The sequence below is a fragment of the Hippichthys cyanospilos genome, chromosome 10 (assembly GCF_059441005.1).
Source record: "Hippichthys cyanospilos isolate Australia breed blue-spotted pipefish chromosome 10, RoL_Hcya_1.0, whole genome shotgun sequence".
NCBI classification, from domain to species: domain Eukaryota; kingdom Metazoa; phylum Chordata; class Actinopteri; order Syngnathiformes; family Syngnathidae; genus Hippichthys; species Hippichthys cyanospilos.
In genome coordinates, this window is record NC_142378.1 from 17,973,740 (window position 1) to 18,000,851 (window position 27,112).

The window sequence follows — 27,112 nt, forward strand, 5'->3', positions numbered from 1 at the left end:
CACAGCTGGAAACAGTTCAAGCACGGCCGCTGATTGGTTTAGAACACAGGCGGCTTTTGAAAATGAACCAAAGTTGAGCACGCTTTGCCTCTCTGAACATCACTCTGTGTATTGCACGGGTGTCAGTGTGAATTTCTGAACACGCCCTAAGTTGGGGAAGAAGATCCAGTTTTTGCTCGGAAACATTCTTAAAGTTACACATAACATTACATTGCAAACGCTGGAAAAACATTCACAAAATTGTTCCGAGGTGCATATATTTGTAGACAACATTTGTAGTAATTTATTGTATGTATTAACGGGGCGGCTCGGTGACACAATGGTTAGCAGGTCATTGTTAAGGGATCCGACTCAGGTCACCTGAGTTAAAATCCAGCTGGCTCCGGCCTTCCTGTTGGGTGTTTGCATGTTCTCCCCGAGCCCACGTGGGTTCGCTCCGGGCACTCTGGCTTCCTCCCACACTCCAAAAACATGCATGGCAGGTGTATTGGACATACTAAATTGTCCTTATGTGTGATTAGGTGCATGGATGGTTGTTTGTCTCAGTGTGCCCTGCAATTGGCTGGCAACCGGTTTAAGGTGTTACCCGTCTGCTGCCTGTGGACAGCTGGGATGGGCACCTCCAACCCCACGACCCTTGTGAGGAGGGTAAGCAGCTCTAGAGAATGGATGTATCGATTTGTATCAAAGTTACCTTTGATTTTTTTTTTTGTCTCATCTGACACTGAGCCTGACTCCTCCTCCCATATTAACGACAGATGTAAAAGATTACCAGAATGTTGCATCTGTTACATATAAATGGTAAACATGTATGTTGCAAACAAATATGTTATGCATCATTGTGTTTTACTATCTTTCTATCCTTCTATCTTTTACTTCCTTTCACTATCATCTATGTTGTTCATCAATCATCACATAAATGAGATCTTTTTGTCTAATTTAAGGGGTTTCCAAGGAAATTAAACATTAAAAATGGGTGGGTCCTCAATTGCCACCAGAATTATTGACAAATGGAACGACCAGCTCCGACCAGCCCCGTGTAACTTAAATAGTTACAAACCTATACAATTCTATGTCGATTCTTGCCCGATTTTGCTAGCTGGCTGCTAGCTACCCGCTAGCCAAAGTGGCAGACAGGATTATGGTGCAGACCTGCCAAGATGCGTGTGCCTGGCTGTGTTTCACATGCTGTATTATAGTGCAAAAGTCCCATTGTCACCGCTGGCTTTGTCAGACCCACAGTTAATTGCGAATAATTATCGTGATGGCATTTAATTTCAGTAAATGCCTTCTTCTGGACGTCTGGATGCTAATCCCTCTCCTGCTCTTTTGCCGATGAGTTGATGTCACTTGTTCTCAGCTTTGTTGCTGCAATAAATGAGGTAATAAAATACTACCTGTACATGTTTGCACCACCTTGAAAAAGAAACTCGAAATGCACCCCCATGCAGGTCAAATAACATTGCTTTACAAGCCTCAGTAGTGAAACAAACTAGCAAAGATTGGATCGTCAGATTGGAATGATTAGATAATTGGATAGGACTTGTACAAGGGAGCATAATTCCTTATCAAATAGCTGATGGTAATTAACTACAAATGCTGATGTAAAAGATAATCTTGATCCATGCGAAGGAAGTAAAATAGGCCTCACATGTTCATGGTATCATACAAGAGACCGCAACCCCTGCCGCAAACTCCTGGCAAGGACATTTGCTGAAGAAATACAGTCTGCAACCCACACCTGCTCGCCAGATAACAAAATACCTTGTGCATCTGATTGAATTTTCATTGTCAGCTACAAGTACGCATCTTTTATTTCTTGAATTTAGGTACAATTATTATTGCAAAAGTCAATACTGTATTCTTGCATACAATTGTTGTGTTTATATGTCATGGCAGTGACTAACTGGATGTCCCTTTTTACCCCTAAATTCTTGATTGGTCATTACAGCCGCAACATTGCAATGCCACTAACCTGCGAGTCACATTTTGAATTGCAGAAAATCTAGCTGCTGAAGGTCTAACCACTGGTGTGAAACTCAAGGCCCGGGGGCCAAATCTGACCCGCCACATCATTTTATGTGGCACGCAAAATGCTAATTATGACCTCAAGGCTCTGACTAAAACATTAAATTTGCAGGTTTTCTTCATCTTTAAAAATGTTTGGGGGGTAAACAACAAGCATTTTTTGTTACCGATCCCTCTTTGGAACAGTTTTCACTGGCGTCTGATCTCAAAACTAGGTAAATATATGACAGTCATATTTAACATTGATTTGACTACACAGTAATAATGGCCCGTCGTCAGAAACCAGAGGTACAATTTGGCCCACTCAAGAAAAATTCTGCCAGAACCCTACTCCCCGTGAGACAGTTCAGTTACATTTTGGCCATGTTGCTCTGTAATGTATTTCAGTGAACCAAAATCTGAACAGATCAAAGGTCAACCAATGTGCCAAGTTGGAGGGTATTCAGACCTCAGAGTTTCCACCGTCGCTACAGAAATCTATTTGTTTCAACTACAGTATCAATTTTGCTCCTTTTAGACACTCCTCTAGCCAATCCCCTTCAAACCCACCACCTAAAGTATTGTGTTTCTCTGCGGGATCCAATATACACCTCCATCGTGACTCCAGACATATAGAGAAGGATGCATTCAAGTCCACAAATAATACCAAGAGAATGAAAGTGTCAAATGATACAGAGATACAGACAATGAGATTCCTCAGGTCAGCTGTTCAAATGGCAATATACTGTATATCAGACTTCAGAGGCCAGGAGATGTTAGATCCCCCTGCACCCTAAAGCCCCCACATTGCGCTATTTATTTATTTATATTTTCGGAACAAACTTGAACCTTCGCTTTGCCTTTCATTTCCCGCCGGAGCTGATTGGATTTGTGATGGTCATGACTCCTTCCTTGCCCCGTGCCGCGTCTCCGGCGCAGCAGCAATCTCTTTAACACCAACATAGAGATATGATAATGTACGCTGACTTTATTGTCATGTGGGACACACATTCATACACAGGGTATGTGCTTGTCAAGCTTTGTCTTAGAGGGCACCCTTGTGCTTGCAGAGCGCCTCAGGGCACCAACTCTGTCCTTTCATCTATAAATACTCTTAACACTTCTATTTTAGCTCACATTGTCACAAGTCTGAGAGGTTGGCACTAAAGGTTGAATAGAGGTTTTTTTTTTCCTTTTAAATGCTTTTTTTAATTTTATTTTACAAGCTTTGACTGTGGCACGTTTTTGTTCAAATTGCCCTCAAATAACATGTAATCAAAATGAATTGGAAAAAAAAGCAGCTTTCAGAAATAAAGTGGAATGTTTGAGGTTCAAAATAATCTTTTCGGAGATGCTGCTTGAACTTTTGATTTGTTCAAATGTAAGAAAAAGTCAAATTGTGGCCATCATGAGCCCTTTATTAACTGCACTGACAACAAGCCATCAAATGTGAGAATAAACAACCGAGTATTCAAAGTCAAATGAAATTTGCACCTATTTCCTCAGAGTGTGCCGTTCTTCAGAATCACTCATTGTCTTTCTACAACAATCACTTAATTTTACCGTGGAAATTTGTGCATGTTAACAAACAATGCAAAAAAGCCATTGATATGCTAACAATTAGCACATAATATGGCAAAATTCACTGGGCATGTATTCTTTGTCCTCGGTGAAGGACAACTAATAGCACTGCGTCTTACTGATTCTCTACATGCATATCCGTATGTCTGCCTATGGTCTCTTAAGAAAAATCTTTTTAATGTCTTTATGGGCAGACGTCTCTTACTATGTTCAGTCTTCAGTTTGGTATTTATTTTGTACTTTTTATTTTGTATTTTTTTTTAAGCAGATCAACCCATTTCCCCACCTTAAGAGCTGAACATTGAAAATCAATTGGACAAGAATGAGACTGACTTACCAGGTACTTGATCTTGGTGGAGTAATTAAGGGCCCGTTTAGAGCAGGACCCCTTGCTGGCCCCCAGAGACTATGGAGAATGGTGCTAATGAACTAATATCGCTTTGGCTGATTGGACACTAAGTAACATGAGTGCGGCTGATTGGTCGATATTGCGGGTTGTAAGGGCAAGCAGGGGAGGGCATTTGGTGACCCATTTCTGTTTCCTGTCTGCGGACTTTATCCCTTTTGATTCTTCAGTCTTAAATTCATTTTGACTAATTCATAGGAATGTACCGCTGTCACTATTTTCAGAAGTATGCGTGTTTGAGCACTTCCAGATTAACATACTTGATCATACGATCATGACTTGCAACTGTGTTGAAATATCTGTTTCATTTTAATCAAGTATTGTTCAAATGCACACATAAAACAACTTTTCACTGAAATATTTATACAATGGTATAAAGATAATTGTAAGGGTATATATATATATATATATATATATATATATATATATATATATATATATATATATATATATATATATATATATATATATATATATATATATATATATATATATATACATACATATATATATATATATATATATATATATATATATATATATATATATATATATATATATATATATATATATATATATATATATAATGTATGTGTATGTATTTTCATATAATGCATTCTTGCTAGTTTAGCCAATTTTTTTTTCCATTTGATTATTTAGTGTAGTAAAATGTCAGTTGAACTTGAGTGTTAGTGGAGTGGATGTATTTAAAAAGGTGAACAAAATCAGTGTTGGTGTGCGTTTGTGTGTTAAGCCTGGTATTACATTAGTTTCGATCACAGTTATGAAATTGAATTAAATGCTACAACTAAGCCTTTCTTGTTCCCCGGTGTGCAGAGGAATTGTTTGTTATTTTCAGCTTTATGTCTTATCTTCGGCAATTGCCATTTTATTAAGCGCATGATACAATATCTGCTGAGCCTCTTTAATATGTTACACTTTTTTTTTTTACTTCAACGTCTGTCTGTTTGCATAAAGGCAACATGAAACTCTGATTGCACTTAATAAATAAGCCTAAGAAGACACTGACAAGAGCGTCCCAGTGCGGCGGATGATCGTCTTTTATTTTGTCTGCTATATTAATCTCTGCTTTTTATGTGCACGTAACAAAAAGGTACACTGGAGCGTGAACCTGTCCCACTTTGTTTGGTTGTCAAAGTGACACATAAAAAAAACACAAAACCTTGATGAATCACAGTGTTATTGTTGCAATGCTTTCTAGTCATCTGCTCACTTGTCTCTATTAGATGACATAAAGCACATCTGAGCATGTATTTCAATGTTTACCAGTCCTCTTTTCCTGTGTACGCAGCGTATTCTGGGATCTGTACTGCGCCGCCCCGGACCGAAGGGAGACATGCGAACATTCCAGCGAGGCCAAGGCCTTCCACGATTATGTGAGTCAACTAAAACGCACCCCTGTCACTCACTTGAATTGAGGGGGGTCTCCTCTGTTGATGCGAGGTGCTAAAGTATGCTTTTCTGCGGTTGTGCTGCTGGTTTCTGTTTTTTTTTGTGTGTGTGTGTGTGTGTGTGAGTGGTCTGCCTGAAGCTGGATATTTTAAAAAATGCATCACCTGGGAATGCTGTGTTTTTATTTCATGGGAAAACCTCGAGACGTCCATCTTTGAATAATTGAAAGTGTTCGTGTCAGTCTATCATTTTTCACATGATTAGATATCATTCTGTGGTTACCCAAAGTGCACTTTGGCCAAAGTTTCACAACAAGCCGTAATGCAAATGCCTGAATTCCTCTTGGAGTTGCAGTGCTTATTATTCTTCTTCTGATGAATAAATCCCCTTTTCAAGGGGATGCCAGAAAATTCACCCATTTTAAAAAGCATGTGTATCCAAGTTACAACTTTGTACTTTTCAGCACAACACCCCGAATTCCACACATTGGAAAAAATCTTACATTAGTTTCAGCAATCAATGTGATATTTGCCCAACATGACCATCAAAAATCTCAAGGACCTGTTCCTAAAATTCAACAGTTAAGTCAGACATTTTTGGTTTGAAGCAGCCATTTCAGGTAAAAATCATTTTTTGAACTGGAACATTAAACATTCTTCTAGGGAGTCCAAATAAGGACAAATTGCATGTCGCCTACCGGCAATGAGGCCAACATAGAATAGAATAGAATAGAATAGAATAGAATAGAATAGAATAGAATAGAATAGAATACCTTTATTCTCATTGCATAGCTGGTATAGTACACAACGAATTTGGGAGCACTGCTCTGATGGGTGCATATTAAATACAGTTGAAAATGTTCTCCAACTTTTTTCGACAGAAGACTCTCCAGGCTTTGCTATTGCATAAATAGAGGGAAAATCTATATGTAATTAAGTATTTTTGTATAAAGCATATATTATTATTGTTGGGTACTTTGTACTCCACATGAGAATTTTTGTTGCGAAAGCGCTCATCTACGAAGTATTTTATTGCGAGAAGGCCCTACCATGCTTCGCTAATTTATCCACAGTACCTATGAAATTGTAAGGATCGTTAACTATTATTGTAAAACACAATATTTATGCTGTATGCAGTTTTTACTAGCATGGCTTGGCAATGAGGGCACTATTGTTGGTAAAGCATGATGTCAAAGTTCGATGGTGATTTTGAGAATTAATCTTGAAAAAGATTGCGTGAGTAATATTAATAAAATTCAACCCCGGAAGCCAGTTTCATCTTACAACATGAAATTTTGTAGTTGTTTAATGAGTTAACACGCAAAACCTTTGAGAATCCAAGCCTGAAAAGACAAATGAAGTCTGTTATTTTGCTTTCAGGTGTCTGGCTATTTGTTACGTTTGTTATGTCATTTGACCTTCAGCGGCAAAATTGTGATTTTGTACAGTTGTTAGCAAAATGCAAAATGCTTTCTGGCCAAAATTGAAATGACCTCGTGACATGGTTTGTCCAAATGGAATTACCGCCCACCAGCCACGGTTCATTCTCTTACCAACTGGATGCGTTTTGGGGAAGCACAGACTCAATGCTTTATTTTAGCACCTACTCAAATTTTGACCCCTAAACGCTCATCTCTGAGAGGAAATTTTCGCATAAATCACCTGGCTGATCACACAAGAACATTAGCACTCAGGCCAACACAATGCATATGCACATAAAATATGTTTGAAAGGCTTCGCTAGCGTGTCTGCACAGGCGATAAGAGGTCAAGGTCTCCGGCCTTATTGACCCTGTCGGCTTCTGAAGCGTTGGAGTGGTCAACATCTGCAGACGCATGCAGTACATTTCCCTAGGAGCTGTCTGATCAGACTGAGTGCTTGTGTATGTCTTTGCGGTTTAAGCTCATTGTATTGCTCTGATAACTTTCACGTGGTTTGAAAGGCATCTGCACTTTACTTCGATCAGGGCTCTAGTCTGTATGGAATAGACTCCAAGATCGTCCTGAGAGAGAACATGCTCTACATGGATAGGTATAGCGGTGAAAAAGTTTGGTATTCGTCATGGATGAGTGGAGAGAAATCCTTAAAATTCTTCAAGAATATCAAACCTGCATGTTCTTCTTTTTTCCCTTTGTGTTGAATGTAAATTTAATGGTCAGATTTCCCGATATATTTGTATTTCTGTGGCTCTAAGTGTTTTGCTGCCAAGATTTTGAATAGAACGTTTTTATACGAAAATCAAACAGGCGGCACAATAACGTGATTAGCATCAGCTCACTAGTCAGTCTTGAGTGGGTTGGCTGCTCACTGTACCTGAAACAGATTACGGCTGCTATTTTTATCTTTCACGTTCCATTCAGGCATTTTTTGCCCGAAGGCAGTCAAACTCTTGTATGACACTTGACTACCCGACATATTACATTTGTTGTTCATGTCGTGTGTGTGTATTGGTGCTAGCTGACACATTTGTGTGTATGTGTGCACGTGTTGGACCACCATAAGATTAATTACATGGTTAATTAAACCTAGTAGTTAATTAAATCTGACAACTGTGTCTAATTAATCTAAATGCCATATAATTTGCTACACCTTTCTCCAGAGGTAGGCCAGCTGGATACCTGCATGTCAACGCTTAAATGACTGCTGGGTTGGCCAAATTTTCTTGAAGAGGTGTGTTTTAACACTGGCAGTATATTACAGACACGATACCAACGTACGCCGCGCCGCTATTGGAATAAATGGGAGTCTTGAGGAGTTCAAGGATGCAGGAGATGATGCTTGAGCTTTGACCTGACTGAGGTTGAGGAAGTCAGTTGAGGAGTGAACCAGCTGACTGAGTGGGCTGGAAGAGTAACAGCTAGTTGCTGGCCTTCAGTTTATTTTCACTGATCCATGTCAGAGGTTAGAAATTAGCATGCTCCTCTGAGCAACACGTTCAACTAATTTGTAGCAAGTGCTTAAACCCTTAAAGGGGCCGTAACATGAAAAGTCAACTTTTTGGAGCTTTTAACCATGTTTGAATCGTTGATTTCTCACCCCTAACACCCCCGGTGATATTTTCCTTCCTTTATGTCATTTTTAAGCATTTCTTGCTTTTTCTACGCCTGTGCAAATGAAAATGGATTGAAGCGCACTTTTGACGATTGGAGCAATTTGTAACTCCCCTTTACCTCCCCGTACCTCCTGTGCACGAGAAAATACACGGTGACCTTATCCATGTCTTTTGGTTTTATTTTGATTCCTGAGTTGAGGGGGAGAGTTTCTGCAACAAGTGGTCTAAGTAAACAGCAGCGTTTCAGTTATTAGCTACAACATTTTACTACAGAAAATGCTGAAGTGACAAAAATGTGTGTTTGGGAGCACACAGCCTGACAATCAACGTCAGAAGGAAATAATTCAACGTGTGTTAGTGAGAGTGGTGTACTGACACTGTTTTGCATTTTAATGTCAGTCAAACGCCTGTTTTTGGCCCCGTTATTGACGGTGTTGGAATAGTCTCCATCAGCCGTGAGCTTCATGAGGATGATTGGTCAAGCTGATGCATGGATGTGTGTTTCATGGCCTGCTGGCATTAAACAACGTCATGAAGCGGGCGAGGCAGCCACACGGTAATAGTTGTCTTCTCTGAAATATCGGTTCCATAACACTCGTATTCAATAAGAAATTTTTTTGTGCCAACCTGCCAAATGTAATGTTAAATGCATATATTTAACTGTGGAAAGGGATAAAATAGCATGTGTTTAAGCCCTTTAATTCAAGAGTCAGCCCATTACGACTTTACAGTGGTTCACGGCATTTAACACTTAAATGATGAGGAGGGAGGGATAATCATATTGGCTATATTATTGGGAGGGCTAATAATATTGAATCAAATTAGGGATGTCACGATCCCATGTTGTTTTGTTTTGCACCCAATCGAGTCAGTCTGTCTATGTGTCTGTCTGTCTGTCTATGCGTCTGTCTGTCTGTCTATGTGTCTGTCTGTCTGTCTGTCTGTCTGTCTATCCGTCCATCCATCCATCCATCCATCCATCCATCCATCCATCCATCCATCCATCCATCCATCTTTATTTGTGCACAGATTTTTTTTTCCCATGGCAAAGAATACATTTAGAGTGTGTCTAAAATTATGTGCAGGTTGGTGGTCAACGCAGTTATGTTGGTTGCTTGGTTGCTACGGACAACACGACTGATTAATTGTCTCATCATATGCAACCAGAGGAGTACAAGTTTGCTTGTCACAAATTAATTCACAGATAAACTTTGAGTTGAAGTTAAGTCATTTGAAAGGAACATATTGAAATCTGATGCTGCTGCCGAGTTGGCTTTTTGTCCATACTGTACAGTCTGTGTGGCATTGCAGTTTTGAGGTATCGTTTTTGCTTCCCAGTCCGCTGCCAAAAGTATTCACGATTCATCGCGCGTCTCTGTTTCCTTTAGAGACATGGATGAGCATGGAGCGTGAAAGCTTGTGGCCATTTTGAACACAAGATTTGTGGACAAATGCACAGGCTGGTCCAAGAAATCACCTCCCGCAAACCCTAAACAAAAGAGAAAAAGATTAGGTTTAGATTTTAGGTGATTAGTCGAAACAAAAAAATAGTACATTATCAGCCATATTTCACATATGTGAAGAAACTCTAAGATCAACTGACAGCTTTCACAAGAAGTTAATGCAGCATTCAACATCATCTCTCATAATAGACATTCAGCAGACTTGGTGGAACTGCATGTGACTCGCATGCTGTTCCAGTGCCACTTGCACATACTGTGTAAAAGTACTCGATTCTCTTTTTTCTACAGTATGACTACTATCAGAAAAAATGTTAATGTTAATGTTAATAATTTTACTGTAGTGGCCTGTCAAGAAAAAAAAAACATGTTCAAAGTAGACGGTTCCACAAGCCAGCAAACGGCAGCGCGCAGGAAGCTTCAGCACGTCACTGCTACTGTTGCCTTTTGCACGATGCTGAAGGAGAATCGTCAGGGTCGACTTCGTGTGAATCCCCGAGGTGAAAAGGGGTCTGTCTGTCTCTGATTAACTTGGGCTCGCGGGTCCCTACAGACCGAGCGACCCGATCAAGCCTCACTTGCGGCCCCTTGCTGATAACGACTCCCCAACCCCCCACCCTTGGATGGCAGAGTGAAAAACAAGGCAACTTCCAGGAGGTGTGACGAACACACACACTCTGCGCCGCAAGTGCGCGAGATTGTTTGAAGATGGGCAGCACGGGGGTAGAGATGGTACACGTCTGCCTTTCAGGTTGGGGTTCATGCTATAGAAAATGAAAACGTTGCCCTTTTTGCGTCTTTTCGTCAGTGTAAAAACAAAAACAATATCAGCGATGCGCGGCATTAGTGCCGTTTAGTCATTTGTGTCCTGGAATTTCTTTGGTTGCTTGGCAACAACGTTTTGGCTCTATTTTGCTGTTTACAAAAGCACATCTTGCTCAACTGTGCCCTACTCGTCCCCTTTGACGTTTTGGACCCTCCAGTTTGGAAAGATAATGGAATATGAAGTGCTAATCCTCAGATTTGGGAACGGGTTGACAGCTAATCCAGCGGAATGTGCTGGGATTGGAGGCCTGGCCGCGCTCCCGGAACCCCTGGAAAGTCCTTGTGTTGTCATGCCGAAACAATGCGGTCATGCTGGTATGCAAATGACGATGCACACACAAAGTATACACAGTATTGTTTCAACTAAGCGCTTCAAGAAGGCATGCTGTGCATTTTTTCCCCACAATTTTAAACAATTCAATTATGTTAGATTGACTATAGTATTCGGAGAAACTCCGGTACAGGGGCGGTTATTCTTTAAACTAAGCGCGCTGTTATGTCACAAGCTGTTATAAGTCTAAACGTATAGACGCATTTTCTCGGTTGTTTCACTCACTATCATTGACAGCTGCGGATGTCAAATATCAATTTTAACCGGGCTGAGCTCATTCACTGCCATTGATAGCTATATAAGTCAAAGATCCGTTTTGACTCGGCTGGCAATCGATGAGTTAATGTCACACTTGGTGGGCGATTAAAATCAGTTTTCAACAATATGTTTCTTGGGAGACCTGTAACCCAACCGGTGAATTTTCAAAGATAACAGAGATTCATCAATGCCTCAAAAGAAAGAAACTCTATTATGGCACTCAGATAAGTGTACTGTCAAACTCCATTGAAAAAAGATAATTTAATGTTGTGTGCTGAAGAAAGTCCACTTAGCTTAATGCAAACAAATAATCCTCTATGGCATCGATGGCCGACAGAAACTTGCTTTTATGTTTCATAATTATAACCTTTTAAAGAGATAATTTATCCATGTTCAGCAGTAAAAGGTTGACATTTTGAAATTTTTAATACATTCATTTTTAAATAAAATATATTTGTCTGTAAAATAATTTTTTTCATTTTTTGTCCACTCAAAATGCCATCATGTGTCCTCAGGGTTCTGGTAAGGACCATGCACAACTTCATCTTGTAAATGTCACATGACCAAAACCCAGAAAATAAGTGGCTAAATAAGATTAGTATCACTTTAGGCAAAACAAACAACACAGGTAGACAAAGTTAGACATATTTTCTCTAAACTCTGTAAAAAATGACAAATAAAGCCTATCTCCCGCTGTTTTCTTAAGCTGCTCATCCTCATTAGAGTCATTGGCTTGCTGGTGCCTATCCCAGCCGTTATCGGGCAGCAGTTCTTGTAGCAGAGCAGGAGCAGGAGTAGGAGCAGGTTTGAGCCACAATGCTTGGGCTAACGGCTAACTGCTTTGTGAAGTACAACATTATACAGTGCTATTTGTTAATCATAAAACGCACCTTACAAACATATTTGTGTTTTGGGAAGCTGGAAAATGACACAAATGACACAAATGTTACAAAGGGTTAAGATGATTTGACAAACAGTCTTGCAGGGAGCGCCGCGCTCAAGCCTTGTTGTTGCGGATGCTTCTCCCAGGCTCAGCCAGAGGTCCTGACCCCGAACATCTGCGATCCGTGCCCGTCCGAGGTCAGTGCCCCACGGAAGCGTCGCGGATTTTACGCTGCGAGTGCGTCATTGACACGGCGGCACAGAGAACTGTCATGATGAGGGCTGAGGTGCAAGGGCATAATCTCATATTAGTGTCCAGAAATAGACGGATAAGACCTTGTTCGCATTTGTGGAATCTAATCCTGAAGTAATAATATATAAAAGCAACAGTAAAGACATATTAGATATTTCTCCTAGTCCGCATGTGAAATCCTATTTGGGCCTCATCACTAAATGTAAATGTACCTATTTATTTTACTGGAATTTTTAATTTAAAAAAAATTAAAATGCTACTTTTTTCCCAGGTCGAAATGACCCAAGATTATTATTGCAGTTTTTTTTTATGTGTGTAAAGAACAGGTGTCATCTTAAGGCCCCAGCCCGCCACATCATTTTATGTGGCCCACCAAATGTTGCTTTGTCTTCAAGTTTCTGGCTAAAATACCAAACTTGCAAACTGTTTTGAACTTTTAAAAATTCGGGAGGAAAACAAGAACCATTTTTTTGTTCCCAATCTCTATTTTGAACAGTTCTTACCGGCCTCTAATTTCATAACTACGCAGGTGTGTGAGAAACTTTAAAATGTATAGGACTTCACAGTCATTCCAGCCCCGTGACAGAAACCATAACTACAATGTGGGCCACGATAAAAATGAGTATGACACCCCTGTTCTCGAGGAGTGGTGCCATAAGGGGGGTCTGCAAGGGTGTCAATCAACTCCCCGCAGCTCACATGCCATGTTAGAATGGGCTCCACCTCGTCGCTTGATGCCAAGCTCTTCTTCTTTCAGTCCCACATCAGCTGTATGGAAGTTAGCTAAGATGTACACCAGGGTGTGTAAATTAAGATGAAAAACTATCTAACGATGGGACGGCCGGAGGTGTGCAGCGGGCCGTTGCCAGGGGACGTTTCGGGAGGGTTAAACATTTGTCAAGCTCTACCACAGTAACAGGTGGCACAGGGGGAGGAGCCGGACTCTGTAAACAAGCTTGATGGCCCGGTCTTTGTGTGTTTGTCTGCGCGTGTGTTTGTGTGTGTGCATGTTTTCCAGGTGTGGTGTGCTCAAACCCCCCTCCTCTCCTTTTTCTTTTCCCCTTTTTTTCAGGGGGGGAGGTGTAGAATTTACTCATCCATTCCTTTTTCCTGCTCCCATTTCTCTCAGGTCTTTTTCACTGACAACAACGCACACACCCTGCTGCTCTGCCTTTTCTTTCGTCTCTCTCTTGCGCTCCCTCCCCTCCGCTGCGTTTCCCGCCACACTCACCTCCCCCCTCCCCTCTCCACCCTCTACCCGCCCGCCTGCCTCCCCTCTCACAGGAGATTGATTGGGTAATCTGGCCGGGTGCCAGCAGTGCCCGCTTTCTCGCTCGGGGGAAGGAGAGAAGCGGGGGCGACATGACGACATGCTGGAATAATAATAACATCCATAATGTAAGCAGAGCAGGGTTTTTTTTTTTTTGGATGGAGGGATGAGGGAGGGCAAGGAAGAGAGACAGTAGAGGAATGGAGCTGGCAGGGCAATATCTTCTTCTTGGCTGTTGTTGCTTTAAGTGCTGCCTACACACCGTTTTCCATCATCTTTCAAGTTTCTTTCCCTCCCCTGTACATTCTCACTTTGTCCCATGCAGGATTTTTTTTCTGTCTTTGTGGTGGTTTACTGTCCCTTTTAAAGTCAGGCGGCTTCTATGCGTGTCCACCTTTATCTGTCGGAGGCACGCAACAAAGTGCTGCCCTCAAGCTGTGTGCGTGTGTTTGCTGCCGGAGGTTGTGCGAGTGACAGAAGCAGAAGATCAAATATTGTTTATGATTCCCTCCACCAGAAGGTTGATTGTGGTCCGGCTTTAAGTGTCCATAAAGCCTTTGATTCCCCGTTCTTGGTAGCGTGCGAGCTCCTCTGGATGCGTGTTTGACAGACGTGGATGGAAGGTGCCTTCTAAGTGAGGCGGCGGGAGCACAAAAGGATATGCAACGGAAGCGCCATTGTAGAACACACTTCAGGATCATTTCAGAATGATTATTCCCTTTTTAATGCTTAAACTATGATTCAATTCACGTCCAACTGAGGTTCAGCAAAGATCTTGGTTTTCTTAGCTTTGTTAATGCTGTGCATTGGTTGTTTTGTGTTCATGGCCTGGCAATGTTTTATTTGTTATCTTCAGAGGTGCAACGTTTAATCGGTTCATCAACATTTAAGTGGTGATCTAATGAATCACTGTTTCTGATAATAAATCATTTAGGTGCCTTTTCAATTTAAAACTTCCAAATGCTCAAAATTTCAGCTTCTCAACAGAGCAATTGAATAACTGGATCATAATAAAATTTTGTTTGGTTAATTTGCCCTGTCAATTTGCATAGTGTCATGTTATGAATAAAGCGATGGAAAAAAAAAACATGCTTTTAATTCAGCCGATTCATTAATCAAAACAAAATAAAATCAACAGATCAGTTTTTGAATATTATTTTTTAAACTGTGTCAGCGTAGGTTATTGATGAACTGTAAATGTAATTGTCATTTTGATTTGGCTTCTCACAATCATAAAATGTAATCAAAGAAAAACAGTTCATGTGCGGAGTGTGTTTGCAAGTATTCAACATTGTGAAGGCACCTTGAATGATGGCAGGCTCAATCAACAGCAGACTTACAATCCATATCATTTTTTGTAGTTCATTAATAATGGATTAAAGCCTATGTAAGATAATTATATTTACCCCAAAAATTTTGAAATAACCACAACTAAAATTGAAATAACATTTTCATTAACAAAATGAAAAGAAAATGAAAATGTTCTTTAATTACAAAACTAACTAAAGCTTTCTTTAGCTATATAAAAATGTCCTTCCTTTTTGTCTTTGTCAATTAAAATCATCCATGAGCTTTCAAGGATTGCTTTAAATGAATTTATTTCAATATTGATGGAAGTCCGTATATAAAATGAAGGGTCAAACAGTCGTTTGAGAATGTTAGTTTACTTTATTTGTGATCCTTTCACCTGCACTCTTTAAATATTTCATATGTTACACAAAAACATAAACTAAAACTGATACTTAAGCTGTTTTAAGTATTTTGGGAACAAAATCTAAATAAAAAAAAACAATCATATTTCATATGTTACACAAAAACATAAACTAAAACTGATACTTAAGCTGTTTTAAGTATTTTGGGAACAAAATCTAAATTAAAAAAAAACAATCAATCAAAATCAACTTTTAGAAAAGCCGAGATCGGAAAGAGGAGCCATGCCGCCTGCCTGCCTGCACGGGTGAAGTAATTCCACATAGCACTCCTTTGACTTACTCAGATTTGCGTTTCCAAAGCATTCCAATTGAACTCCCCTCACACAGTTACCCACGAATGCTCTTTTAGTTTCAACATCATCACACATAAAATTTGAATAATTGCGTTAAATGAATACTCACCTGCTGGGAAGTGGTGGAGTAGCGCACCGGCCCATTTGTTTCCCTCAGTTCTCTTTTCGGTTACATTGTTTGTGGAAAAAATGTGTTGTTTTTTCTTTCTTTTTTTATAGTTCGCCAGCTTCAGTACATGTCTAGCAGTGTTAAGTGGCTGCAGATATGGAGCACATTAAGTATTTGACACTCCTCTGTGTGATATAACACAGTTCTACAAAGTACAAAGTACACCTCATCATACTAAAATCCGCAAAACAGTGGTATCATGACACTGAGTGACTCAGTGCCTGAGTGATTCTTTTTTTAAACTACAAGTGCCAAATGGTGCCACGGAAGTTTATAGCATGCCAATGTCTAAAGTACCTGCTTCAAGCTGTTTATTGCCATTCACGTTGAATAATAAAATGCAGAATTACACTGAATTCATCAAAACACATAACTTACCAAAACCTCCTAGCTTTATGCTAGCAAAAAAGCAAAACACCATACACATTTGAATGAAATTGTCATTAAACGCTCGACTCTCAGTATGATAGTGGCTTCACCGAAATAAACTAAAAAACAACTGCTTAACTGAAACTACATTTTACTATGTTTATAAAACCACCTAAATGATCTACGAGACCTAGATACAAGACAACAACAAAACAAGCCCACTCTTAAAATTAATAGCAGCTAACTGAATTAAAAAAACAAATCCAAAATAAAATAAAAAATAATATCACCTCGGCAACAGTATTTTACAATGTAATACAATGCAATGTATAAAAACACCTAACTGCACTGAGTCAATGAGCTGTGAAATTCTTTTTGCGTGTATTATGTTCATCTATATTATACTGACACCTGATGGCCAAGGCTTGTCTAAGTCTTTGCATTCTTTTAAAACTTCGGCTCTCAAACCTTTTCCTCCTAGGAAAGCAAATTTTCCATTGACGCCCATTGCAAATGTTTGCGGAAACAAAACAAAAAATCCCAATCATTTAAGCCATTAAGGTTGGCCATTGTTGTTTTCAATAAATCCAAATTCAATGTTGTCCAATTTGTATTTTCTTTATTTAGACAGCTTTTAATATATTTTTTATTTTATATTTTTCTTCACTAGATGAAGTGGACAGTCTTACATCCTCATCCATAGCTAAGTAGATAACAGAGGTTCTACGGGCGCGTGGGTCAAGCTCTTCGATGATTACCTTGATTACGTGTGTGTATTGCACACATTTCAAAATTACCTTTCAAAAAATATATTTAACTGGTTGAATTGGTTGCTTTATTAAAGAGTCATGAATACAATCATCATTTAATATAACATAAAGTGACAGACACAGATGTACATATTTTATGAATAACCCAAATTATTTCACGAATCTGCTGCAGTCAGGCCACGGACCCCCAGGGGTCTGCGGACCCAACGTTGAGAAGCCCTGTCTTCATGGGTGTCAAACTCCAATCCTGGAGGCGCGGTATCCTGCATGTTTTTTGGTTTTCTCTTCCCAACACACCTGATTCAAATGATTAGGATCATTTTCAATTCCTGCAGGAGCTTGAAAAACGATCCTAATCTTTTCAATCATGTGTTTTGAGAAGAGAGGGTTGGAAAACATGCAGGATACCGGCCCTCAAGGGCTGGAATTCAACACCTATGTCTTAAATAATGTTATCACTGTATGATTTTCGAACGCGCAAAAATCCAGTGTTATTTTTGTGATGGAAACAATGTTAGAAACATTTTTGTTGGTGTGAGAGTTTGGAGTGAAAGTACCGCTTCACTTCTTTGTCAATCAAATCACAAAACATTTTAACATTCCTAGCTGTCGTACGAGGTTAACCACTGTTTCATCAAATTAAATCAAAGTCAACTTAAGTGCGGGTAAGTTTGAGGTGGGCCCTTCCATGTCGGAGCCGCTTACGTCTGTCATGTCCGCTGTGGTGATTCTCCTACCAAGCCGGCATTTTCTTTCTCGGTTCAGCGCTTCACGTGACGCTCGGCGGCACACGAGGACGAGCCGCACGCGTCTGCCTTGAACCTGCCTCCATAACTTTTTGGGAGGAGAGGCCACAAGAACCTGGCATAAGGTTATTATCCATGAGCTAATGACACTTTCAGCCTCTCTTACTTTTAAGTCAATTTCAAGGACGGGGGAAATTCGCTGCTCTTTTCCGGCCGCCCCGGCTTCCTGCCTTCCTTTGTGAAGGACCGGCTCGGGGTAGCACTCTAGTTCTGCTGTTCCTCATTAGCTCTGAAACGCTGACTACCGCTCTGAGGATTGTCAGGCTGGTCCCTGGGAGACTTTCGACTTGTTGAATTGTTGCATTGAAGCTCCTGCAGCGAACCGAGCTGGAGGACGTTTTGGATAATTTCAGTATTTAGACTGCCGAGGAAGTTAATCCCTTTAGGTAAACTTAAGAAAACACGCTAACACGATAATAATAGCGTTCTGTTGAGACATGGTGAAGCACCTTGAGGTTCATGAGCAAAGTTTTTCTTTTTTTTACTGAACTATGGACTCACCAGTGACCCGACCTGTTGCTCTGGGGATGTTTTTTTTTTTTTTTTTATTTTGTTTTCCCTTTCTTCCTCTTGAGTTGCAAGCAAAATGCCCCGTTACAAGTGCTCGGTGGTGGCAGCGAACTTCACAACAAGCAACTGTTTGGCAGACAGTAAACATATCTTCAAGATAAAGTAGTGTTAACAGCCATTCACAGTTGTTTTCTGTAAAATGAAACATTAAGCAAATTATACACCTTGTACTTACTGCGAGCTTACCTCACTATGCTAACCGCTAAATATTGGCTTTTGAAACTAATGTTGATGTTGAGTTGGTTACAACAAATACGTTTCAAAACTACATTAACCATTAGTGGTCATCAGTGATGGCAAAGTGATGTGACCTCTGCCCTTCCCATTGCTGGTTTGACTTAATAATTTTCAGGTAGTGTGGTTTGTCAGAGAAAGGCTAGGCAAACATACTTACGACGAGCGGCGGCTCTACAAGACAGTTGCGTTCACGAGAGAACGATTACTCTGACAAATTCAAATAAGAAAGTTAATACAGTATATTACTACCCCATTTCCTTGAAATGATTTACCACATCTGTAATAGTTGAGATGGATACTAAATACTTAACGATAACTAAGGTATTTCTCCCCCTTATTGGGGGGGGGGTTGATTTATACCCGCATAACTCAAAACCAGACCAAGTTTCTCCACATATCTGTGTTTGAATAACATTAATTCAAATGCAAAATAATTCATGTCATGTCATTTACAAAGCTTAAAATGATTATACAGTATATACCTCTGATTCGATAAAGTATGCATCCGTTTTAGCACGTTTGCACATTCAAATGCACTTTTGTCAAGCGTCGCCTTATTGCCTATTTGTTGTCAACAACGAGGCTGTGTGAATAATTTTTCCGGCGGACTTTGACCCATTATGAAAAGGAAAAGGCTGCTTGACTTGTCCGTTCAAGACAAAAATGCAAGAGCAGTGACATGGCATGCGTGGATGTCAGCAGATGAGGGGGAGAAACACAGCGAAGAGCAACTGATCCACGCTCTGATGTCGCCACAATCATCACTTGGCAAAGAAGCCTTCAGCAAAGCATTTCTGGTTTTTCAAACAAATTGGACAGGTCCGAAGAGGACTACCTGTGGAAGAGCATGTTTGCGTAAAAGACGAGCAGGAAGGAGAGGACTTATACTTGTTTTTTTGTACAATTGACCCAAATTGAAGTTTAAAAGATTGGGTCGAATTCTACACGTGATTGACTTGTACACGGAGAAATATGATAGCTCACTAGCATGGCTAACTTCATTTCGTTTCGACTGACATTAATTCACAAAGTGAAGAGCAGAGAAATATTGTACCTTCTAATTTTCTGAGAGGTACCAACTTCTACTGTTTACTGCATTTGTTTAGTTTTATTCAGAACACTTTGTTGATGGTATTTTGTTTTTTTCTTACATCAACGCACCTATGGATTGCATTCATGAGAATAAAGATGTTTTTTTTACTAAATGATACATGTAAGTGTTGTGATTACAACACTGTGATACAGTTATATTTTTGCTCATGGTTATTACCCATGCAGAACCTCTTACCGGCCAATGCCTACCTGCAGGCATATATTCTTTACCCTCTGTAAAAAATGATTGTTAATGCAGGTTAGAATCAACATCTCTGTGCTATGCCCTCAAATGTCGTGTTATATTTAAATTTGTTTCATACCGCCCCATAGGGATCTTTCATTAACACGTGAAATTATGATTCAAAAACTGTTTTGAGTCTTTACATACTATTTGATTGTGTTAGTGAAGAACAATACTGTGGCGGTGTACCTAATACAAATTCCTGTGAATGTAATTGTAGAATTTGTGGGTGCCACGTTAATGTAAATTGACTAATGTGGCCGACAGAGCAAAATACTTAGCTCAGCACTCACGCCCTTGCTATAGTTTGATTTGAAAAAAAGGGTGCAAATGCAGCACAATCTGATATCTGTGAGAAATGGCAGCAAATCCGGCGAGAACTTAAGCATGGATCGATCCATTGATTGCTTGACTTGCTTTTCTTCTCTTCCTCTTGCCACTACTTCTCTCAGTGGAAGAGGGTTAGCCCGTGATTGGCATCCAAACCTATCACCGTGTGTGTGCGAGTGTGTGTGTGTGAGTGTGTGTTTGTTTGCTGCACAGCCTTGCCAGTCCACCAGTCTCAAGTACCAGCTGAGCACCCAAACTCCCCACCCAAATAAACAAGCCCGTTCTATCAATGACACTATGGGTGGATGCACGTGTGCCTTAATTGTTGTTTTGAGTACTCACACAATTACACACACACACACACCATTTGCACACTTGTGTGTTTCTCTATGTGTGTATATGTTGTCCCGTGTTCATTGAATTAAGCAGTGAAATAAACGGTCCTTGAAATCTGCAGGATACTGTGGCCCTCTCTGTTTGGATTCAAGAGTAAAATGAAGTTGTTGTTTTTTTTATTTCAATGTTCTTAATTTCAGCCTTACACTTGAGTTTTCTCCCATACACAGCAACAGTAAGAGACACAATAAATGTGTGGGAGAGACACGGATACTGGGTGCATTATCGACACACACACTTCAACTCGTTTTAGCCAAAAGTTTTGCAGAGGAATTATGGAGCTAATGATGCTAATTTAAATTTTTGAGGAAACCCTAATCCTCTATCACATGAAGAGTTCACAAAATGGCAACATGGATCTTTTAACACAGAACTCAGCAAAGCGGCAGTGTGGTGTAAAAAATGATTAGCCCTGTGTGTAAATTACTAAAGACCCTGAAGGCACCATATGCCTGACTGCGCCAGAGATTGGCTGGTGATTGGAGGAGAGCCAAGAAGTGAGCAGCGTGTACTTGTGGCTTGGGAGAAAAAAAGAGGCCCTTTTCATCTGGTGTGACACATAAATTACTTATCAGATAGGGACAATTGGTTTCAACACAGCAAGACATTTCATGGCATGTGTCTTTTACAAAGAGCCCAAATATTGCTTGCACTTAAATCCACTTAGCTTAATATTGATAAACACTGAAGAATGCCATTGTGGAATGCCATATTTAATGAATAACTTTCATATTTGATCACAGATGCTTGATTATTACATGTAGGCTAACAATAGATCCATATTCTTTATTGTCAGCAAATCAACTAAAATGACCTCAGCTTACTAAGCAGTTATGACAGTTGTCTTTTCAATTATATTCATATACAGTATAAGTATTATAGTGCTCACAGGTAGTGTGCACACTAAAAGAAGCACAGCGTCTATTGAAATGAAACCATTTTATTTTTATTTTACATGTTTTAATGAATCAAAATATGGAGTGCTATTTTCATTATGAAATAAAATAGGGCTGGGTAAATGATCAGTATTGGGGCGATCTAATCAAGCCTATGATAGTTGATTACCTATTGTTGCTGAATATGTAGCAGAAAGTCAAAGTCAAAGTCAAAGTTTACTTTTTAAGAACTTTGAAGCCAAAAATGTCCTCCAATTCTGGAATGATCCCGGTGGTTAACTGCAGAAAGTGCAAAATAGCACAATACGGGCCCTCAAAAAAACAAATATATTCCTTGATTGTCAAAATATGGGTCCTTGCATCTCTATGCTGTATATGGTAAAACCAATGGAAAAAAAACAAAAACATATGAGCAAGCACTTGGGAGAAGCAACAAAACAACTCCCTCTGAGGCAGAAAGCTCAAACAGAACCTTGTCTCTCGGGGAAAAGAAGAGAAGAGAATCAAGAGAACCTTTGGCACACCAACAATACACATTTCTTAATGACAGAAACAATGCATGTTTTTAACTTAAAAAGCAGGCAGTGTAAAAGCTGTCATTGCTGCTCCATCAGTTCACAGTGTTTATGAATGAATGTGATGGGAAAGCATTGAAAGCCCAAAGCGGCCCAGTATTTTGAAGGAGTATTTCGTGAGCATCAGACAATACAAACAAAGTTCTGTTGCTTTGCTTGCGGCATTCGCAGTCATTCACTTCTCTTTTCATTCCCATTCCCTCCTCACACAGAAGCAGCGGCAGGTCGTACACTGTGTTGCCGCCGCTCTCATTCTTTACCGCTACCCGGGGTATATTTACAGACGGTGCCTTTAATGCCCCGTAATGATTATTTTTATTCAAGGTACTTGTGGAGCCTGCTGGCTTAGAGTGGAACGACTCCCCATTGGTTCACTGATTACCTCTGTGGCTGCAGTCACACCCGCGCCTCCGCCTCTGTCACCATTGCCGTCGTGACGCTCTCGTTCGGACCTTCTTCCTATTCTCTGCATTCATCTTCCCGCCAGACATGTATTTATGGCAACTTTTCAATGGAATTCCCACTAGTTTCACCTGTAATTGATTGTTAACACTTTAGGCAAAACAGTAGGAGGCTAAAATGTTGCATAGCTTGCCAAAACGTGTCAACTTTCAATATGCCGTCCTGCTGTCACTTCTAAATGGTTGCAAACGAGAGGTCAAGAGGTTCACGTTATGGGGGTAGATTTGAGCCCTTTTCAGGCTCATTTACTGCCATTAAAAATGGGAAATACTGTCAATTTTGGACATATTATCATGCATATTCCCCCAATTTTTGCATTAATCCTTTCAACAGCAACTCGTGAATAGGGTGCAATAGAACAGTTTGTGTTTAGACCACAAAACCACAGGGGGCGCTAGCGGACATTTGCAAGCCTTTTAATGACTTCATTGAGTGGCTTAGTCTATCTCCAATAATGTAAAGTTCTTGCTATGCAGGACTTTTAGTTGACAAAAAGTTTTGATCCAAGAACTAAATGTTGCAGGAAAGCTTTTATTTGCTGCAGGGAAGCTTCTTATTTCATGCAGCACATAACCTTATACAGTGGACCCCCGGGTTACGGCGTTCCTGTCTTATGTGTTTTTTCGAGTTTTTTCATCCCCTCTTTATGGTATTTTCCCTGCTTTGCGACAAAAACAACTGTCATGACCCTAGGAGGTTGGCTGTATTTGTGTTATTTTGTCTTCATCTGCAGGCGTTTGTTGCCTAACTGCCACCGTGCAACGCATCACTACAATGCTGGTCTGCTATTGGTTGGCCTCACTCGTTTCAAAATGGCGGAATGGTAAAGCTTTTTTCTATCGTGAGTGGTTACAAAACCGTATTTATAGTTCAAACTTGAATGGGTTAGCCATGGGTCCCAAAATTGCTAGTGATGTTTAAAGAGAGAAGTAAGACGATGACTTATATGGAAACAAAGCTGGAGATAATCAAGAAATACAAGGCTAGACCTACTAGGGAATATGGGCATAACAAGTGCCATTCAAAGGTAAATAAATCCTTTCTATAGTTTTTTTTATTTCTGATGTTTTTTGATTGTATACATGTATATTATACGTATATACATAGCACTTACTATACTATTTTGGTACCAATTTTTAATACGTATGTACAATTTAGATGTTTTTGCCTGGGGTTCTCAACGCATTAGCTATTTAACATTAGCATTGGATTGCCCATCATACGACTAATTCGCTTTACGACCCTAACCGCAGAACAGATTAATCTCGTAACATGGGGGCCCACTGTGTGTGTGTGTGTCATGCGTTACCTCCTTTATAAGCATGATCATAATTGTGATATGTCCGTTATTTGTCCCACCCCCTAACACATTCATATACAGATTTTAATAACAAAACACCAAATGTCACTGTTCACACGCTTGCGCCCCACATGTGTTAGTCCTGCTACATATTCCCCTTGTGTGGTGAGAGTCATGTTTATTGTTGCACATCTTCTCTGTAAAATGTTGACATTTGCAGTGGAGGGATCCAGCACACTGCTCTCTGAAGATGGGAAAAAAAGGTCAGCGTTCCCTGAAGAGAGTACGTACCGTACAAAGTCTAAGTAAGAGAAGGTTTTGAAGGTTTCCGACCTTCCGCTCCGCTTAACTGTTTTTTTTTTTTTTTTCGGTTTCTGTAATCTCCTCATCGTTGACCAGATTAGCGTGTGCTTCATATTGTGTGGTAGCAAGCAGCTGAGCTATCTGGAGGAGACGAGGGAGGGAGGCAGGCTATGATTTGCTACCACATCAGATTACTTTTTTATTATTAATATTTCCATCTGGACATTTGCTATATTTGGTTGTTTGTTTTTTATTTTTGTTCGTGTGTGTTTATGGACATGCAGAGGACACCCCTAATCGAGATTAAACACATGTCGGATATTTTAAGTCTTTTTTTTTTAATACTGGGTTTCTAAAACTTTGCCGACCACAAATGGTTCCCAAGTCACCCCCAGAGGCTATTGTCCTGGAACCTCAAACATTGTAAGAAGTTAAAACATTTAAAGTGTCTGAAAACTTGATCAATGAGTATCACTCCTTAACTGATACACAAAAAGACAAAAAAGCAGCAATCACAGAAAGAATCCATTCATAAAAGACAGACCCTGAGACAAAGAACAAGGGAGGGACGCTATCTTATCTCCTCCTTGTTTTTTTGATTGGATTTTGGATTCTTGTGATACATTTTGACCATAACTTTTTTTTTTAGATGAGTATGTTTTCAAAGTGCATTCTTATTGGTCTTAGAGTTGAAGATTTTTTTTTTTCATGGATTTGAAAAGTGATCCCCTTTCAGACAAAACCAAAGCAGTGTTTGTCAGGCTACTTCAAGGCTACTTGAAAAATTTTAAGTGATGAGCCACTCATCATTTAATGTAGCTTCACTTCACTGATGCTCTGCACCATCGGAAATATACTGTAGTTAGCTCAGCTATAAGATAGGACCAAAGTCTCTGAAGTACTGTAATATATTGTTTTACTCCATACCTGCCAAAAAGATGCTGCAAGCTAGCAAATGATATGCCTCAATAAAGCGTCTATGGCTATGAGTGGCAAATGTTGGTGAAGGTAGCGGCTCGTTTATCCCGTGAGGCTTGGTTTAAGGTCGCAATTGTTCTTAAGACATTCATAGACATTCTGAAACAGTCTTTGTTATGAAACTTTTCTTTGTGACACCCAAAATATTAAGACTTTCAGAATTTCTTAGGAGCGTCTTCTTAACAATTGCGAAAACCCTGACGAATCTCTGACGTTCATTCTGCCTTCGTCCAAACCTGCAAATGTTCACATCACTGTTAGATAGGGGCTTAATCTTCCAGCAGCGAGATTTCCACCCCGCTCCCTCCGTTTTCCGATACTTTCTAGGGCGGGTATCAGCAGAACAATGCCTCAGTGACGTCAAACGAATGAGATTTATTTACGGTTAAGAACTGCCCCTGGAAATGTAACTAGTTTGCTACTCCATCACAAAAGTAGCTTACTTAAAAAGTTATTTAATGATTAAAACAGCAATGATATTCTATGCTGATGAGAAATGTGGTGTAATTAGTAACATGACCACTGCCCAACATAAAACTGGTCTACTACTTTGGGGTTGGACAGGTAGAAGTGCAGACCACCAGGATTGCGGTTTTGTCAGTCACAAAGATTTCCTCAGAGTGGCCTCTCCCCACCTTAGTTCCGTTAAGCATCGGCTGCCTCATCCCCCTGAACAAATAATCACTTCTTCCCAAATGAAAATAAGTGACTTAAAATAGAGAAATGGGAACATACATTATACTTAAACATGGCAGCAAGCGCAAACATGAATAGACTATGCAATTTTCGACAAATTAAAACAGTTTTTAGGTGTCTTCATGTAATGATCATAAACTCCAAAAAGCCCTGTTCATAGGAGCCAGTTTATGACACTGGCCTCTCCACCCAACTGCACCATGTTGGCAAGTTAGTGCTACTACTTTTGGTAAACAAACAAATGTTAATCAAAACTAAATATGTTTTATTATATAGATTTTTCAAATGTAGCACCTCTTGTACAGATGAAACTATGAATGGCTTATACTGCCATGACGCATATCCAAATGCAGGGGGGAAATATTGATAATTCTATCATTTTCTCATGGGACGTAAATCATTCTACTTGGGCTACAGCAAATGTGAAAAACAAATCCTGGATATTTATCTTCATCCATGGCTGTTTTGGCAGACTAAAAGCAACTCTAAAAGTTTTGTCACAACCTAAAATAAACCCAGTTTCATATCATTATTTTAAGACAGTAAATACTTGTTGATTTCCCCTTGTAACTGATTTCATGCAGACAATGAGTAACCCAACATGTAAAATTATACTATATAACATTTGAACCTATCTATCTATCTATCTATCTATCTATCTATCTATCTATCTATCTATCTATCTATCTATCTATCTATCTATCTATCTATCTATCTATCTATCTATCTATCTATATGTATATATATACATATGTATATATGTATATATATATATATGTATATGTATATATATATATATATATATATATATATATATATATATATATATATATATATATATATATATATATATATATATATATATATATATATATATATATATATATATATATATATATATATATTTATTTATTATTTATTTATGGAGACCTACTCCCTCCCCACATGGAGCACGTCTTCTCTTCCATCTCCCTCTGTCTCCGGCGAGCTCCGTGCAGAAATGATTTCCATTCCTGCTGAATTTAATGAGGTTCTGCTGAACTGAGGAAAAGGCGCAGGGAGTACAAACACACACGCACACGCACAGGAACACACATACATGCAGCCACATATCTACTATAGCCAGATTTAAGTCTGCATTCACTCCCTCTCGTAGTAATTCACTGAAGCTTTGCCA

The 27,112-nt window shown here is 39.6% G+C and overlaps 1 protein-coding gene across 2 annotated transcripts in view; it reads left to right on the forward strand.

The window, feature by feature from the left end:
- The window catches only part of LOC148417398 (single-stranded DNA-binding protein 3-like), a 122,166-nt gene that overhangs the window by 28,539 nt on the left and 66,515 nt on the right, over nucleotides 1-27,112 (forward strand). For both annotated transcript variants that reach the window (XM_088426126.1, XM_088426125.1), the window contains exon 4: nucleotides 5,307-5,391. In XM_088426126.1, coding sequence (XP_088282252.1) covers nucleotides 5,307-5,391 — 85 coding nt within the window. The remainder of the gene's footprint in view (nucleotides 1-5,306; nucleotides 5,392-27,112) is intronic.